The following is a 19,079-nucleotide window of genomic DNA, read 5'->3' on the forward strand; positions in this document are numbered from 1 at the left end:
ACAGAGGAATGGTAAGAGCAGGGTACAGAGTATCCCAGCCAGAACACCGAGGACGATGAAGAGAGTCGAGAAGGCGATGTTGAACCAGATAACGTTATACGACCACTTACTAGGCCGATATGTTTTCTGTCGAGTTTTGGTGCTAAAGGCCATCCCATACACACAGAGGAATGGTAAGAGCAGGGTACAGAGTATCCCAGCCAGAACACCGAGGACGATGAAGAGAGTCGAGAAGGCGATGTTGAACCAGATAACGTTATACGACCACTTACTAGGCCGATATGTTTTCTGTCGAGTTTTGGTGCTAAAGGCCATCCCATACACACAGAGGAATGGTAAGAGCAGGGTACAGAGTATCCCGGCCAGAACACCGAGGACGATGAAGAGAGTCGAGAAGGCGATGTTGAACCAGATAACGTTATACGACCACTTACTAGGCCGATATGTTTTCTGTCGAGTTTTGGTGCTAAAGGCCATCCCATACACACAGAGGAATGGTTAAGAGCAGGGTACAGAGTATCCCAGCCAGAACACCGAGGACGATGAAGAGAGTCGAGAAGGCGATGTTGAACCAGATAACGTTATACGACCACTTACTAGGCCGATATGTTTTCTGTCGAGTTTTGGTGCTAAAGGCCATCCCATACACACAGAGGAATGGTAAGAGCAGGGTACAGAGTATCCCAGCCAGAACACGAGGACGATGAAGAGAGTCGAGAAGGCGATGTTGAACCAGATAACGTATACATAGCGATAGTCTGTCGAGTGTGCTAAGGACACGAAAGTCGTAAGGTTACCAGAAACGTTATACGACCACTTACTAGGCCGATATGTTTTCTGTCGAGTTTTGGTGCTAAAGGCCATCCCATACACACAGAGGAATGGTAAGAGCAGGGTACAGAGTATCCCGGCCAGAACACCGAGGACGATGAAGAGAGTCGAGAAGGCGATGTTGAACCAGATAACGTTATACGACCACTTACTAGGCCGATATGTTTTCTGTCGAGTTTTGGTGCTAAAGGCCATCCCATACACACAGAGGAATGGTAAGAGCAGGGTACAGAGTATCCCAGCCAGAACACCGAGGACGATGAAGAGAGTCGAGAAGGCGATGTTGAACCAGATAACGTTATACGACCACTTACTAGGCCGATATGTTTTCTGTCGAGTTTTGGTGCTAAAGGCCATCCCATACACACAGAGGAATGGTAAGAGCAGGGTACAGAGTATCCCAGCCAGAACACCGAGGACGATGAAGAGAGTCGAGAAGGCGATGTTGAACCAGATAACGTTATACGACCACTTACTAGGCCGATATGTTTTCTGTCGAGTTTTGGTGCTAAAGGCCATCCCATACACACAGAGGAATGGTAAGAGCAGGGTACAGAGTATCCCAGCCAGAACACCGAGGACGATGAAGAGAGTCGAGAAGGCGATGTTGAACCAGATAACGTTATACGACCACTTACTAGGCCGATATGTTTTCTGTCGAGTTTTGGTGCTAAAGGCCATCCCATACACACAGAGGAATGGTAAGAGCAGGGTACAGAGTATCCCAGCCAGAACACCGAGGACGATGAAGAGAGTCGAGAAGGCGATGTTGAACCAGATAACGTTATACGACCACTTACTAGGCCGATATGTTTTCTGTCGAGTTTTGGTGCTAAAGGCCATCCCATACACACAGAGGAATGGTAAGAGCAGGGTACAGAGTATCCCAGCCAGAACACCGAGGACGATGAAGAGAGTCGAGAAGGCGATGTCGAACCAGATAACGTTATACGACCACTTACTAGGCCGATATGTTTTCTGTCGAGTTTTGGTGCTAAAGGCCATCCCATACACACAGAGGAATGGTTAGAGCAGGGTACAGAGTATCCCAGCCAGAACACCGAGGACGATGAAGAGAGTCGAGAAGGCGATGTTGAACCAGATAACGTTATACGACCACTTACTAGGCCGATATGTTTTCTGTCGAGTTTTGGTGCTAAAGGCCATCCCATACACACAGAGGAATGGTAAGAGCAGGGTACAGAGTATCCCAGCCAGAACACCGAGGACGATGAAGAGAGTCGAGAAGGCGATGTTGCCATCCTGGTTTTGTGTACACATATCATTCTTTGTGTTGGTCACTACACCATTTACAGTGGACGTGGAGTACTCCGTCCCCAGACAAAACGCTATCCCCATACCTCCATTGATTCCAGCGGTCAGCAGAGCAAACGTTACTCCTGTGAGGTTCAGCAGGAAGGCCATTACCATCTGAAACCGGAATCGAAACCTTAAATACACATATATTACAAATAATTAGAGTTTTCGATTATTCGGATTAAATAAGTACGATAATAATCTATCACATGATTCTGTTGATGTGATATCAATAAATATGAAAGACCAACTATTATTCCGAAATAAAAAAAAAGTAGCATCAGTTAAAAATTAGTATATCGATGGCTTAAGATGAGATTACAACAATTTGTTCAGAAGGTGATGATAGTCTAGTATCAACTTGTGCGACTCTAAAATATTACCAATCTCGTTTTACACTCCCATTTCAAAAATCAAAAGCCGTCTGTAGATTCGTGAAAAGAAAACTGTTAGTGAAGTACTGTATGTTCCAAAAGATTAACCATCTGCTTTATTGATTATGTTAGTCTAACTATATATAGAAATTTGGTTGAAAATATTTAAAATATCTTAAATCTTCACATCGTGTCACAATAATATAAGCCGATGGTATAGCGGTACCTCACTTAACTAAAATCATCGCAGTTGTACTGTGAGTGTTAAAAGACGTCGATATTTTCTCGAAAATGTCCGTTCGGACATTAATTACTTTGGGAAATCTTTATCTGACTTCCGGTATACTTACAAAACATATGGTTGTCCCCGTCGCACTCTCCAGTTTATTTATTTGATTTCCGATCAGCCGCAAAAACAACGCAGCGGGTAACATCTGAAACAGCAGTTCCTTTTATTTGAAAAAAATTCTGGTAAACCGGCTCCATACAAATAAATTATCTCTTCTGATATAACCTTAGGATGTTAATAATCAGAAAAGTCTAGTACTTGCACCACTGACTTATACTCTCTATTACAATATCATAGAATAACGAAAACGATAGAAATAACGATATGAGAACAAAGTGTAAATAAAGACCTACCATTACTCCGGTGATGACATGAAGGGGAATAACGTATAAATACCGATGGCTCCCAGGATCACCAGCAGACCACCAAGTATACATTGGATTAAAAGCCAAGATCTTAAACTTTCGCGATATTTCCCTTCGCTTTTTCTCAGATGACTCTGAAATGCATATTAGTTTCCCGATCATTATTGCTGTAATACAGATACATCTTTGAATGCATATACATAATATAATAACATTATAGCATTGAGATGATTTTTCTTAGTGTGTTTTTTAAGTTTTAATAGTATACTGTAATAATATAACATTGTAGCATTAATACAAACATTAGAAGCAAAGTCAAAAACATTTTTCTGTCCACTTCGTGAAAAAAAAAAAATCTATGAAATACCTTTACTTTGCGGTTGTGGTACACCCTGAGAAACTATTCGACACTGTTTGGTTTTGTGTCTGTTGTTCAGACGAATTCGGAAGTTCATTCTGAGACCTGACCCAAGAGTTTGGTTGTATCGTGGACACCGAGGTGTGTGTATATCACCAGCTTTATCATTTATGGTTAACTCTGTTAATGCGCTGGTTTATAAAGTCTAGGGGAGAAATTACTGTCGGTAACAACAGAACCGTGACACGGAAGTTAGAAACCTTTACCCTTGTCAGAATTGGTTAACAGCATGGAGCCAATCACAATGGTCCACTAACCTATACATTTCTCTGGAAAAATATATCATGCTTCCTCTATTATGGTTTACAATATATATTTTGTTGTTTACTATATTAAAAAAAAAACGATTTTGTTAGGATAGTTGTGCAAAATTTTAAGCATACAGACTCGGTTTCGATTTGATTTTAAATCACGTAGGGAAGGAGCAATCAGAATTAAGCAAAACCTCTGTCCTGCAATGAGTGTCCGTATATGTCTGTCCAAAGTGAAATCCAAAAGGGTAAATAGTTAGAAGTAGCTTTTTGTAAATGTGATTTCATATGGTCGAACGATAGAAAAAATTACAAGTTCTTGTGTTCGATGTTTGAGTTATTTTCAATTAAGGAAAGATGTAGCTATATTTGCATTACATTTGAAGTGTTAAAAATATTGTAGTTTTGACTAAATTGAATTCTTTACTGATATCAGCTTGCCTGATATGTGTAAATGTTTAAAGATTTAAGTAAATGTTAAGTGAGATATTGTCTTTATACAAAACGCAATAACACGCGTTTTCACATGTCGTCAAAAATGATCTATATATAACAAATTGAATATTTTTTTAATCTACAATCGATATTTTTTGTATTTGTTTTCATATGCCAACAATAAATTTGAACAATTCTACTTTAAAAAACTGAAAGTTATTTGACGTAGGTGCAAACGAGATTAAAGCCTCGTTGTAACTAGATTCCATAAGATATATAGTGTGTTAAGATTGTTAAGATTTACCAGAAAATACTGAAAATATTACTATTTGTATCACTCTTTCTTTTCTTTTTCTTGGTATTTCGATGCTACACAGTCATACTTCTAACAATTAACATTTCGTGTTACTCTGCAGTAGTTAATTCCAGAACAATATTCTACGCAGTCTGTTTACTCGTAAAATTCCATTAATAATATAACCTAATGAGTCGAGGGGTGGTAGATTTCCGCTATAGAAGCACCTGACAGTCGACCATAATAAGCTCCTTTGTATACGTATTCGGTGAACATTAAAAGGTAATTCACCGATGTTAAGTAAAAAACGCAACAGTAAACAAATCGTACACTGAAGAAGATAAACGAATGTTAACCAAATGTTAATGAGCAATTAGAATCATCTTTGCTAATATATAATGTTATGTGTTATACCTGTATTAATAGCGGGTATGGCCTTGATTGATATAGTTTATTGTGGTATACACAGCAAAGGTTTTTAAACTTCCGTGTATCGTCCCGATGTTGTTTAACCACGGATCCCTTGACACATTTTAGCCAACAATAATCAGTAATTTGACAAGTAAATAACAAGAAATTTTTTTGTGAAAGATTGTTGGTGTACACCTACAATACATTTCACCTGACGATAATCTCAATAATACTTTTTTACTAGTACTTTTGAATAACAAGTCTGCTCCACCGAAGCGCCGATTAGGTCTTAAGAGTGTTCCACGTCAACACATTAAGGTTACAAATAACGTAACAGTTAAAGGGACAATTCAATCTTAGAGAACATTAAGATTTGTACATATATCGAGGAAAAACCAGTTACTGTGATATGCCTGAAAAGCCCATGGTGGTGACATGTGTGCAGATGTCCAAACTCACTCGCTGTCCGCCATTACACATTGTGGACGAACTTCTTATCCTTTGCTCGTAGAGTAATGCAACTTTTGTCTAGAACTGCTCAAATCGCTCTGACAGTAGTGGTTTACATTATTAGGTGAATTGTCTTGCCTAAAAGTCATTTTTATTACCTCCTCAGTGGTTATGTTAGTTCATGTGTTTAACATGCGTGACTTTGGCTCGGATATGGTTACAGAGTACATACTGTACCTGCTTAATCATATTGATCAACGATTTGTAAATACAACGGTATCAATTAAAATTCTTAACATGACGAGGAATTTGTCAATATATTGAGTTAAATGTTTCATATGAAATGTAGAAACAATTACATTTATGCCACACATTTTGCTTCTTGGTTATGTAAGGGAATTTGCATGAGCGAATCGTCCCTTTAAGAATAACTTAAAAATTAAAAAAACGACGCAATTTTTCGTTTCTCTTACTGTTGTACATAGCTTTAATCTTTATGTGTGTCACAATACTAACTCGGATAGGAAGTATACATTGCAATGCAGATTTATATAAAGTTAGATGGAGGTAAGGTGAACAATAGCGAGAGTTTCTTGGCTGTGTTCTATATATAATATACTCGATGATTTAGTGAAGCGATGGCTTTATTTCGTATCGTAATGACACGTGGTAAAGCACCATGGTGATATCATAAGTGCATGTCCACATAATCCAATAAATAACGTCGCATAAATGATTTTTTTTAAGACTAAGTAGATTAAAATCGGCAGTATGGACATTATTCATCAGCTTCAATAAGCCTCAAGTAATAACTTAAGGGACGTGGACGTCCAATGCCCGTTTAAAGAAATCCAACATACAAATGTATTAGCATGATAATTAAACATTTTCCTATATATCAAAATCGATATATTTTACATTAACTTGTCACTTCTACTATCGATATAACCTAAACAAGCCAAAAGTAAAGTATATATTTGATAAAAATGGTGGTGGATTTAGGTATTCTGGAGGTCTATGGTTCACAGATGGTGTGGTGTAACCAAGCAGGTTGTTTATTGACGACGGGACAGCCATAGACCAGTAATCAGTAGACATGTACACATCACAATTAGTGACGTCCTAATTGTTATATTTAGGTGTTAATTTTAGGATGATATACTTCACTTAATTTGATAAGTTTATAATAGTAATAAACTTCAAAGAGTGTAAATGTCTCTCTCACAAATTTTCGGCCTCTTGGCAATCTTCGGGTGCATAGAACCACAGGAAAAGCTAGGTGAAATCCATTTATATATTCTCCCTTTGGAGGACTAGCATGTGGAAGTTTATAATAATGATACAATGTAGTGGCTGATAAATGAAAATATTTAGAAATAAATCATCGTTATTATACCTTACAGAAAGTTGAAAGACTGTGCAAGCTCAGGGGATACTATTTTGATTTGATTAAATTCTTCTGTAAATCAAGGCTAAAATGTAAACCAATAACATTTCAATTTTGAAGTTTTCAAGTTTAAAAGCAAGCCCAATGACATTACTGTCCAATTCAATCGATCCCCGCCGTACGTATTATTCAGTGAACTCCGCTCATGTACGGTTCACAACGATCTACTTGTTCTGTTTTCTATGGGATTTTTGTTAGTGAAGAGAGGCTTTCTTAATGACAAATTTTTGTTCCGTAATTTTTATTAAAACAAAGGAAAATAACATATACCCTCTCCGGAAATTATCCGACAATTGTATCTATATACGATTATATCGCGTTGTTTAACCAGAGTAGGTTGTATGTCCTAAAACAAAAAGGGGAAGTCTTGTTTTAAGTAGGCTACTTCTAATAGGTACATGTATATATATATCATTGTGTCAAGCAACATGTTTTAGATATCATTACATATTGTCTTTGTAAATGTTTCTGTGATCAACAGACAAGTGCACGTTGTTGTTTAGACATTTTGTTTAATAATAGATCTCTGGTAGTTTTACAGAAGTTGCACTAGTTAGTGCACATTCTGCAAAATTAAATTATCAATCAAAACTCACTTGGGACATTTTTATAGAAAAGGCTGCCTGACATTTATTTGCTAATGAATACTTGTAATTAGATACCGAGTTTTTTAAGTTTTCAAACTCAAGAAATTAAATACTAGATCACTAAGACATGCTCTTACTGACCATACACAGAATGTACACAGACATTCACTGTTAAATGGCTCTTTGGTGGCAGTCAACCGGTGTCATTTCAATAGAACATTTGCCAAAACTTTCTTTTGTAAATTAATGATTACAGTATATGTTATTGAATAATTATCTATGTAATATCCTTGCGACCCAACTGCCTGCTGACTCATAATTATAATTTGATATCTTAACAATTTTTATATAAATTTCTAAATACAGTTTTAAACAGATTACCTCAATGATTTGGTGAATTCTGATTACATTTAAAGCCCCACTACATTTCCGAAAAAAAAAGTTTAAAATAAAAGTTTAACAAGAACAAATAAGTGTATAACGTTAATATATTACAATTGAAGACCAAGGATAAAGTTACAAATGCCTTGTGTAATTTCCGCATTCAGCCAGTACTGCTGTGTGGCAGACACAAGGAAACATAAGTCGACCTGTGTTATGTAACATTAATATATTTTTTGAAGCGACGATAAGTGATAATAACGGTGAGTAGAACTTTTTCGTTTTACATTTACATTTCAAAAATCAAAGGCCATTTCGGTTAAGGTATGTGTACCTTTGTTTAATATCATATCATCCAGGCAGATACACCTTAGTCTAATGTGTTCTGATGTCTAAAATACAGGTCTACTTGGGAAATCGGGTGAGTATATATAGTAGTAATATCGGACAAGAAAGTGATTCCAACCGTGTGGACAAAACAAAATTGTCAAATTTTCGAGGCGATCTGCCCTTTATCAAGACATACAAAACGAACACGATTACATAATAGGATACGATTAGTAATGCGGGACAAAGTAGACAAATATTAAACAATATAGCACAATGGAGCGCAATTTACCCTTCGGCAAGTGGCAGCTGAAGGCCGGATCTACACAAATGTATCAATGATGTTTGGCAGAACGCTAAGAATAGGAGCGATGACTGGAAAGCGTGCCACGTGTGACGTCAAATGTGTGGCGAAATTGATTTAAAGTGCTCATTGGTATAAGATGCAATGTTGGCAAAGAAGCAAAGTCCCAAATTTAGTCGCCTTTTTCTGGGCAGCATATGTAAAGGATCAAAAACGCGTAGAACAGAACGGGAAAATGCTGGATTTAGGGATAATTAATTGAAAAACAAGTGATCAATTGATGTCAATTATATAGTAGTTGCTCATGACAAATTTTAGTTGACGGATTGTACGTTTTGAACACACGAGCTATTTTAATAATGTATACATATATAAGTTTTGTAAAAAAAATATTGGAATATGTGAAGTCTGACATTTGAAAAAAAAATTCCAAATATTATTTTAGCTTGTAGCAGGTATTATACCTGATAATGTTAATTTGAATATTGAATTTTTTTTTATTTTAATGAATAATTGTAGGAGCACATGTAACCAAGCTTAAGGGGTATTCTTTTATGAAAGCTACAATATACATACCGTACATGTATAGACAGGCATCACATAAGATTTTATAACACAAGTTCACAGCTTGTTTTTAGCTGAAACGTTAAAACCTTTACTGGTCAGCAATTACAGTGACCAGCTTTGATAGTATTTATCGAAAGCTCCCCATTTATAAGTCTGTAATTAATAGCATAAAAAACTTAGATTTTGATGACATCTATACAGGTCATAGACTCCATACAATGATAGTTTAACGCTTCCTTCGCAAGAGACCCAGATGGCCTGTATCGCTCACCTGGTTATTGTAATACCAAGTAATGTTCTGATTACAGCATCATTGTTACTTTTCTGAAGGAATTTAAAGAGTTACCTCTAATTTCCCTATTGGGACCCATTCTTTCTTCTTCAGAGGGTCAGAGCCATTTTTTTTTTACAAAATATGTTCCCTCCCCCCCCCCAAGGATATTTTCTGGCCAAACTTGGTTAGAATCTATGCAGAACTCTATGACTGGTACCGATTTAAAGGATTAACCTCTATCTCCCCTATTAGTCCCCGGCCCTTCTGCCCCTGGGGTCAGAGCCAAAATTTATACAAACTTTGTTCCCCTTCCACCAAGGATGTTTCAGGCCAAATTTGGTTTAGAATCCATGCAGAATTCAATGACTGGTAGCGATTTAAAGGATTAACCTCTATTTCCCCTATTGGACCCCGCCCCTCCTGCGGCCGGGGGTCAGAGCCAAAATGTATACAAATAACAAACTCTGTTCGCCTTCCCCCAAGGATGGTTCTGGCCAAATTTGATAACAATCCATGCTGAACTCTACGTTTAAAGGGACTAAATCATTAGATTTACATAGATTTTTTTATGGTTTTTGACTTCCTACAAACGTACTTATACCTGAAATTAGAAAGTTTTCAAAATTACAACATCTTATTTGAAATATTGGCAATGTTTATCAACGTTAAAATATCGCCAAACACAACAAGAAACTGTACCTGTCGGCATTGGCTGCTTACAACGGAGAGAACCGAGTGCAGCTTTGAGTTCAATATCGGGATCGCTGAAAATCTCATCCGGCTAATGGATATAGATGTAAAAACACCACTATAAGAAGTCACTTATATTTTATCGATTATATTGGCCTGATTCAGTGAAATAGCCGATACATACATTGACAAGTAAATCAGCATACGTTCTATGAAGTTTTAGAGTATGTGATGGAAATATGACAAAAAATGAGAGGTATTTTCACCCGTTAATTATGTATTTATTATACATGTAAATAGGAGTACATGTACTTTATTAAGCAAACATATTATGTAAGATATATTTTTGCTTTGGATACATAAAAATACACATACAATTTAGATATATAGTTAGGTTGATTTTTTAAAGACGTTCCATTGCTGACAAAAAACTATCAAAAACAGGAGCAGATGATTTAGTGTTTTTCTTCAGTTACATAAGTTACTTACTTTACACATACCACCATTGAAAAGTTGCAGCTTCTAATTTTACTTCAAGCTAAAATTATGAAAAATAATTAATTGCATCCCGAAAAAATTCCGTGGCACTATATCCTACATGGAATTAAGTACTGATTGCGCATGCGCCAAAGGCAAAAGAAATTATTTTATACTATTTTTTGTGTTAATTAGACATATGTACACGATTAAACACCAATTATTGTTCAAATGATGAATATCAGTTATGCTCTGCCGGCGGTGGAGCATCTTAAGTAAATCAGATGGAAAAGGGTTTTATAACTAGTGACATGTTTCATAAGATTTTTTTTTCTGTGTATGATTGTTGATGATGATTGTTGGTTGTTTTCGAACCGTTGATATTGGGTTTAATTAGCAGGACACAAAACAAAGAGTTCGATTGGCTTGTACTGGTTTCTTGTATTGGTAATTTGAATTGGTTTTCATATCATAAATAAACAAAATAGTGGCACATTGGTTAGAAGGTAAATTTAAAGTTCACTGACATTGGTAATCCAATGTAGACACTGTATAATATGTCCTTAGATGGCAATCCATCAATAAGTCCACAGTTTCACACTTGTTCACTATTTGGAAATCCAAATTTGAAATATGAAATAAATGTCCGATGATGGACCGTCCTGTCCGGTTGATCGTTGGAATCCAACTCAACTGCCTCCAAAATATCAAAACGCGGTTATATGACAGAAGTGGTCATTGTTAGTTTGACAGGTAAATCCGGATGTGAGATTAATTACATATTACAATTAAAAGACTTGACAAGACAACTGCCCAAGCCTATGGATGACACGATCGCCTCGGGTAGATATCGACTGTAAGCACTTTGATTGACACGTGAAGAATTGAACGTTATATAAGGGGTTCATATGGTAGATCTATCAAAACATGTACAGGTAGATATAAATCACAAACAATTATGCAAGAATAATAATTTTACGAAAATACGCTATGATACATGTAGGAGAATGTCCATTAGACAGATAGACATTATCACTAGGGATATATATAGGGAATGTCCATTAGACGGATAGACATTATAACTAGGAATATGTATAGGGAATGTCCATTAGACGGATAGACATTATAACTAGGAATATATATAGGGAATGTCCATTAGACGGATAGACATTATAATTAGGGATATATACAGGGAATGTCCATTAGACGGATAGACATTATAACTAGGGATATATATAGGGAATGTCCATTAGACGGATATACATTATAACTAGCGATATATATAGGGAATTCCATTAGACGGATATATATTATAGCTAGGAATATATATAGGGAATGTCCATTATACGGATAGAGACTATAACTAAGGATATATAGGGACTGTCAAATATTGATATAATGATAAAAGAAATACATGTACATCATTAGTCCGCTAAACATGCCTATATTATTAGTTTCTCCTTATTATAAAGTGTATATATTTGACCAATTTTTTTTAAACCTAATAGTATTGGCAGGTTTAGCGGGCTAGTACCTAATATCATGACAAATGAAAATAAAATAATGGTAGAAGCAAGTATAAAACCATATAATATAACGAAAACTCTTCTTTATAGCTGCAAAAACATGTACAATATATGAATATTTACACTGAGAAACTCTTCACAAAACTTCTGCATAAGATTCAACGTTTATTAGATTGAACACAGTAATGAGGAATTTGTAGTCGATAAATTGGTGTTTTCAGTCGATAGCAGATATGTCCATTAGACAGATGAGATTTCCTTCGGTGAATGTTCCCACATCGCGCATGCTCACAGGGATTGTTTACCTCGCCGAAAGATAATAATATGAAATAGTGACTAGGTCGTTTCTATCTATTTCAGTTTTTTCTCCATTTTGAACAAAATTGTTATACAAACTTTTAAATTTTGTTATTAACACAAAGTACACAACTTTTACAATCATTTTCAGTTCTACAATTCGTTTTATCTTTTTTTACATGATTTTTTTAATGATTTAGTTCCTTTACAGGAAATGTTGACGGACGGACGGACGACGGACGCCACGCCATGACATAAGCTCACCATCCCTTCGCGCCAGGTGAGCTAAAATATATAAATCAACCATGTCGACACTAAATTAATATATAGTAGGATTCTTCAAAGCAAAGAAAATGTCCTTGCGGTTTTTAAATAATCAACTGAACACATGAACAAATATATTTGCGAAAACAATTTGGTGCACGTGGAAAATAAATTATACCGAACAAAAAAGTATGTTGTCCTCAAATAAGATGATAGTATCACCGGGATTTAATCTTCTGACTGTCTATCTACTCGACAAATACCGCAGTCTCCCAGAACACGCACCTCGCACAACATACATGCAACACACCGCATACATGGGAGGCCGTCCTTACTTGACCATAGCTGTTAGTAGGACGTTAATTAATCAAACAAACAAACAAAAAATCGACAATGCAGAAAAGTGATACTAACAAATGCCGTGTAAACGTAAATATATGCGACACTGAGTACAGTCAATACGCTGTATAATGACATTTTCATTGCAGTCCTATTCAGTTTTTAACTGCCAGTTACTTATTTCGCCGTCATAATTAAATCTGGCATTGTCCAATTGTTGGCATTCATTCTTCCATATAGTTGCCAAAAGCCACCTGACATTATGACGTTCGATGTTAGACTTGGCTGTACACACCAGTAGAAAAACGGTTTACACACCAACAGAAGAACATTTTACATGCATGTTTTCTTATTATTGTAAATTCCAAAAACTGGGCCGTAAATACAAAAGAATGGCAGACCCAGAATGCAGTGTATGCCTGCCAGCACGCCGATGACAATGTAGGTAGCTGAGATAGCAATGTTTACGTCTTTGTTCTCTGTACATTGGTCATTCTCCGTCTGAAACACTCGGCCATTAATTGTTGTCCGTGAGTATTCTGTCCCAAGGCAGAACCCGACGCCCATACCCCCGTTTATGGCAGCCGTCAGAAAACTAAACGTGATTCCAACAATGTTCAGAGAGAATACTGCAATCATCTGGAAAGAAAAACACAAGAAAAGAGATTATAATTACCTTAGGTATAAATGTCCGACATCCAAACACAAGAATAGAGAATATAACCATAGGTATAAATGTCCGACATTCATAGGGAATCGGGACGATACAGAATGAACATGGATAACACCATGTCCCATCCCATTTAGGACAGAAGGATGCATACAGAACAGATTACACAATAGTCATGGGCTGATCACTCTCTGATGGATGATTACGTCACGGATAAAGATACAAGCTAATCTAGGGGGTTTATGTAAATGATCAATTAGGATTGCTGAGAGAAAACATACACCATACAATAAAATCATGTGCATTACGCTAAGTTATGTTTTAATGAATTTTATTTGCTATTGAAAAGCAGAAGGTACCAATTAAATCATATTGAAATGTTCAATACAGTCAAATGGTGAAGTATAGAGGAAAGAGGGAAAACCATGCAAGTTTCATAAGTTTTATATATTTTGGGCTCTCTTATTCAAAAGGCAATTAGACTTATCATACTTAAAGACCGACCACCTTTGCGAAACAAATATTAAAAGTTTCTTAAAAGCAATGATGAACGAAAATTTACAAATCAAAATGATTTCTACTGTACTAACTTCAAATGTTTTTAAAGATGCTCCACCGCCGACAGAGCATAAATCATATTCATTATTTGAACAATAATTGGTGTTTAATTGTGCATATATATGTCTAATTAACACAAAAAATAATATAAAATGATTTATTTCGCCTTTGGTGCATGCGCAATCAGTACTTCATCCGATATAGGATATAGTGCTATGGAATTTTTTCGGCATGCAATTAATTATTTTTCATATTTTTAACTTTAAGTCAAATTAAAAGCTCAAACTTTTCAGTGGTGGTAATGGTGTAAAGTAATACTTAATCGTCTGCTCCTGTTTTTGATAGTGAAAAAATACCATTTGTCAGCGTTGGAGTATCTTTAAAAGATTGATAAATTATTATATTATCTACTCCCTGAATTTAGTAAAAATATAATTACGCAGCAAATTCGCGATAAAAATAGATCTAGGGTAGCGATTAAGTTGGTAACTTTTTGAAAAGCCGTGATTCCATATTTTCAACCATTGCCTTATTAGATATTGTATTTACTCACGAGACACTTAGTTTTCTGTGTGACAGTGTTTTCATCTTCTATCCGTTTACCGCCCTGGAACGAGCACATCCCGGCGGCTATCAACTGGAGTAAAAACAACATTACAATGTAATGCCACAGGCTGAATATGTCTCCTCATAATTAATTTCTCAAAATGACAAACAATATACGTGTATTTAATTTTATCGAGATTGACTTTCAAAACGTATAACATCTTATATGACTTTTATTGGTAATTACATGAGAACATAATACATAGATTATGAAATTGTAGGCAACATTTGTTGGAAGAAGACAATTATTAACAAAAAAACAAATTATTATAGTTTGATACACTTTCCCTAACTGCAATATTGTAGCTCAAAATACTTTTAGAAAGACAATGGTGTCGTCTTTAGGGCTACAATTGTAGCCCGAAATACTCTGGCCCTGACACCAGACTTAGAAATTATGACAGATAGATGTCTGATGTAGGGCCAGAGCACAGTGCTATATCAAAACTGGAACTCGCCGACATATTTATATCGACAGTGATAGTGATCCCTGGGATATCGAGGATGTACGTGTGTATATCGACAGTGATAGTAATCCCTGGTATATTGAGGATGCACGTGTTTATATCAAGAGTGATAGTAATCCATGGGATATATAGGATACACGTGTATATATCGATAGTGACAGCGATCCCTGGGATATCGAGGATACACGTGTGTATATCGACAGTGATGGTAATCTCTGGTATATCGAGGATGCACGTGTTTATATCGACAGTGATAGTAATCCCTGGGATATCAAGGATCCATTTGTTTATATCGACAGTGATAGTAATCCCTGGGATATCGAGGATGCACGTGTATATATCGACAGTGATCGTGATCCCTGGGATATCGAGTATGTACGCGTGTATATAGACAGTGATAGTAATCCCTGGGATATCAAGGATCCATTTGTTTATATCGACAGTGATAGTAATCCCTGGGATATCGAGGATGCACGTGTATATATCGACAGTGATCGTGATCCCTGGGATATCGAGTATGTACGCGTGTATATAGACAGTGATAGTAAACTCTGGGATATCGAGGATGTACGCGTGTATATAGACAGTGATAGTGATCCCTGGGATATCGAGGATGCACGTGTATATATCGACAGTGAAAGTAAACTCTGGGATATCGAGAAATGCCTACCACAAACCCTGTGATGATATGTATAGGTATAACATATGGTACGTCTGGGGCTCCATAGTAAATACCGATCGCTCCAATGATCCCCAATAGACTGCCCAGTAAACATTGAATCACACCCCTGGTTCTGAACCTCCTCGATATTTCTCCTCGCTTGGGACGATATTTTCTGTATGCCTCTGTAATGTGAGAAATGTATAGTTATACCTTATTTCTACTGCTGATTATACACACTAAAATGATACGTAAATGTGTATGTGTACAGAGAAAGTTCAGGTAGACAACAATCCCTACCTGTGTTAGTAAACAAAACCACCTACCCTCAGTTTGGATCTGTCTCGGTACCTGCCAATGCCGATCATTTACCACTGTGAGGTGGACCGGTTGTTTACTGGTGTTGTAATGACCATCAGACTTGATGTAATAGGCCGACTCCATCCTCTACGTCCACATCTTCCCTGTCGTTATATTGATCCGATTGTAACAAGTATGCCGAGATCCGTCCTTATCATATACACAATGACAGACGGAAGCCCTAACGCCGCCATTATACCCGAAGCCTAGCCATCCGTGTACAGGGGTAAACAACAAAACACATACTTTGCTGCATTGTTTGGTTATTTGATAAACGGCTAGAGTCATTAACGGACAGGTCAGCTGTAGGAGATAGAGCTGCAGTCGTTACTAACTGACACAATTCTGTTTTGTACTCTCATCCCAGAAGCGGAGGGCAATGATGATGGATCGGAACTACTGATTTTACATTAATTCTTCTATAGATTTAGCACTATTCTACAGCTCATATAGATGCTCCAACGCCTACCGAGCATAAATGATACCCATCATTTAAAGAATAATTGGTGTTTAATCGCGTATATATGCCTAATTAACATAAAAACTTATTTAAAATAATTTATGTTGCTTTCGGTGCATGTGCAATCAGTACTAAATTCCGTATACATTGTAGGACACAGTGCCACGGGTCGGGATGCTCTTTTAACTGAAGAAAACTGCTAAATCGTCTGCTCCAGTTTTTAATAGAGAAAAAAAACCATTTGTCACCGGTGGAGCATCTTTAAACAAACATGTTTGTTTCGAATGATTTTAAGGTAACAACTACCAATCAATCAATCTTCTATGATAAAGGCCTGCATTCCAAATGATATATATGTATAGTTCATAGTGGAAATAGGAGACCTCAACGTAAACCCAAGAGATACAAAGTCCATGAAAGCTACAACAGCTAATTAGGAAAATGCAGATATATTGGCCAATTTTTTCCAAAGCGTTTTCGTGAAGGGGGGGGGGGGGGGGGGAGGGAGAGACACCGAAGCTGGTAGAGAAACACACCATCAACGATATTCCAGAACTAAATATTACAAGCGAAACTATCATTTCAGTTATGAAAAAACTAAAACCGAACAAATCCCCAGGTCTAGATAACATGCAATTGCCCTCCCGTTCCCCCATTTTAATATGACTGGGATGTCTTGTATAGTAAGCAGGAATGTAATCCCCACATAACTGTCTTACGTTATAATTTGAACATTAGGAAAGCCAAAACAGGCTTGTAGTGATTTATAGTAATATTTACAATAATGGTAAAATATTTTAAGTGATTGCTTAAAATCCTTAATAGTAAGTCCTAGGTTTGTATAATATACTATTGTTCCTAGCTATATATATAGGTTGATGGTAGACATTTCGTGGCGTGGTTTTTCCAGTGCTTGTTTAATCTAATTTTGAAAATATTCAATTTCTCAGCATTGAACACATCAACAGGGAGAGAATTCCAGGTCTCCGCTATACTGTCTTCTATACTCAAGTGTTGGGATACTCAAGGTCTTTAATCGGTCAGGATAGGAGAGATCCTTAAGGTTAACAAGTCTTTTTGTACCCCCTCGATGCACGTTTTCTATGTTTTTTATATCTTTTTTTTTTGTCCAGGGGGACTAAACGACAGAACAGTGTTCCAAATGAGGTCTAACCGGTTTCGTTGTCAAAATATGTGAATGTTTTGAAAACGATACCCATGATTTGGTTTCCCTTTGATGTAGCTTTATTGACTTGATTTGTAAATATCAAGGTGTTATCCATTGTGACTCCCAGGTCTTTCTCAAGCTGGACTCTGTAGTGGCTGCAATATTGTAGCTCAAAAGACTTTTAGACAGAAAATGATGTCGTCTTTAGAGCTACAATTGGTGCCTATTACTGCTAATGGAGCAAAGTAATGATTATGCAAACCATTATAAAACGTTTGTTTGCATTTCATCTTACTTGTTCGATATCGCTTGCTTACTAGGCAATAAAACTGAACCACATAGATTATCAAATTCCCACCGAGGCATTATTTTTTACGTAATACACATGAAGATCTTTCTGAAGGGGATTTACACGGCAAGTCCAGAAATTGTGAATATGACGTCGTGTGAGCGGGACGGTAGATATTAAGAATGGTAATCATGTTTTGTTTTGGACAAATATAATATGTAAATGCATTTATATGCATAAAATAATTGGAAACCTACAAAAAAGTATAGAAAACTGTGCCCGAGTGATTTTCGGAGGCAGTGCTCCACTACGACACATAGGGACCAATTCGTACCCGGCCGAAAGGTATAGTAGGCCGGGTACGTATATTCGTTCTAGACTCTGTAGTTGCCGTCCTTTATACTGTACTGTCTGTTAATGGGGATATTACCCATTTCCATATGTTTGCACTTTTCTTTATTTAGCTTCATAAACCAGATGTTAGTCCAATCGGAGATTCTATCAATATTCCTCTGCAGCTCTTCACAGTCATGTATGTAGTCCGCTAAAACTGACCATAATCATAGGATCAAAATTCTGACTGATCGCCTGTTAATGGTCAGCTACCTACTGCTCTTGAAAAGCCGGGGATTGTTACAAATCTGGCGACAGCGTTTGTAGGATTTCTGTAGGTTGAATTGGGACCAAAGAGGTCTTGACAGTTAAAAGAAAACATTTGGCACTCACTTTAAGACATGTCACATCCCAACTCATCACATTAATGATGTTATGTCCTTAGTTATGTTCGAGACATCCTAGAATCAGTGTTTGGGTAGCCATCTTTGAAGACTGAAATTTAATTTTAATACCCAATCAGACAGGTGGGATCGATTTCCGGTGAAATTCGGCGATTCTGATTGGCTGTTAAAATTAACTTTTGGTCTT

At 36.7% G+C, this 19,079-nt stretch overlaps 2 protein-coding genes across 2 annotated transcripts; both read right to left on the bottom strand.

The window, feature by feature from the left end:
• Positions 1–770: 770 nt before the first annotated feature.
• Positions 771–3,721, bottom strand: LOC138308139 (serine-rich adhesin for platelets-like). Its single transcript, XM_069249081.1, has 4 exons — positions 3,544–3,721; positions 3,165–3,310; positions 2,873–2,956; positions 771–2,262 (listed from the first exon to the last, which is right to left on the bottom strand). Exon 4 carries the CDS (start codon positions 2,115–2,117, stop codon positions 771–773), a length of 1,347 nt encoding a protein of 448 aa, XP_069105182.1. The 5' UTR covers positions 2,118–2,262; positions 2,873–2,956; positions 3,165–3,310; positions 3,544–3,721.
• Positions 3,722–8,108: 4,387 nt separating this feature from the next.
• LOC138307346 (uncharacterized) lies at positions 8,109–16,561 on the bottom strand. The gene is made up of 4 exons (XM_069248044.1): positions 16,205–16,561; positions 15,888–16,063; positions 14,698–14,781; positions 8,109–13,555 (listed from the first exon to the last, which is right to left on the bottom strand). The coding sequence occupies exons 1-4, from the start codon at positions 16,320–16,322 to the stop codon at positions 13,250–13,252; spliced, it is 684 nt and encodes a 227-aa protein (XP_069104145.1). The 5' UTR covers positions 16,323–16,561; the 3' UTR covers positions 8,109–13,249.
• Positions 16,562–19,079: the final 2,518 nt, after the last annotated feature.

Source organism: Argopecten irradians, chromosome 14 (assembly GCF_041381155.1).
Source record: "Argopecten irradians isolate NY chromosome 14, Ai_NY, whole genome shotgun sequence".
NCBI lineage: Eukaryota > Metazoa > Mollusca > Bivalvia > Pectinida > Pectinidae > Argopecten > Argopecten irradians.

Bases quoted from the DNA above. Each gene is read 5' to 3' on its own strand.
- LOC138308139 (XM_069249081.1), bottom strand. From the start codon at position 2,117: ATGATATGTGTACACAAAACCAGGATGGCAACATCGCCTTCTCGACTC.
- LOC138307346 (XM_069248044.1), bottom strand. From the start codon at position 16,322: ATGGAGTCGGCCTATTACATCAAGTCTGATGGTCATTACAACACCAGT. The intron at 14,782-15,887 runs GTAGGCATTTCT...TTTTTACTCCAG, and splicing joins ATATCATCACAGGGTTTGTG to TTGATAGCCGCCGGGATGTG. The intron at 13,556-14,697 runs GTGAGTAAATAC...TTTTCTTTCCAG, and splicing joins CACAGAAAACTAAGTGTCTC to ATGATTGCAGTATTCTCTCT.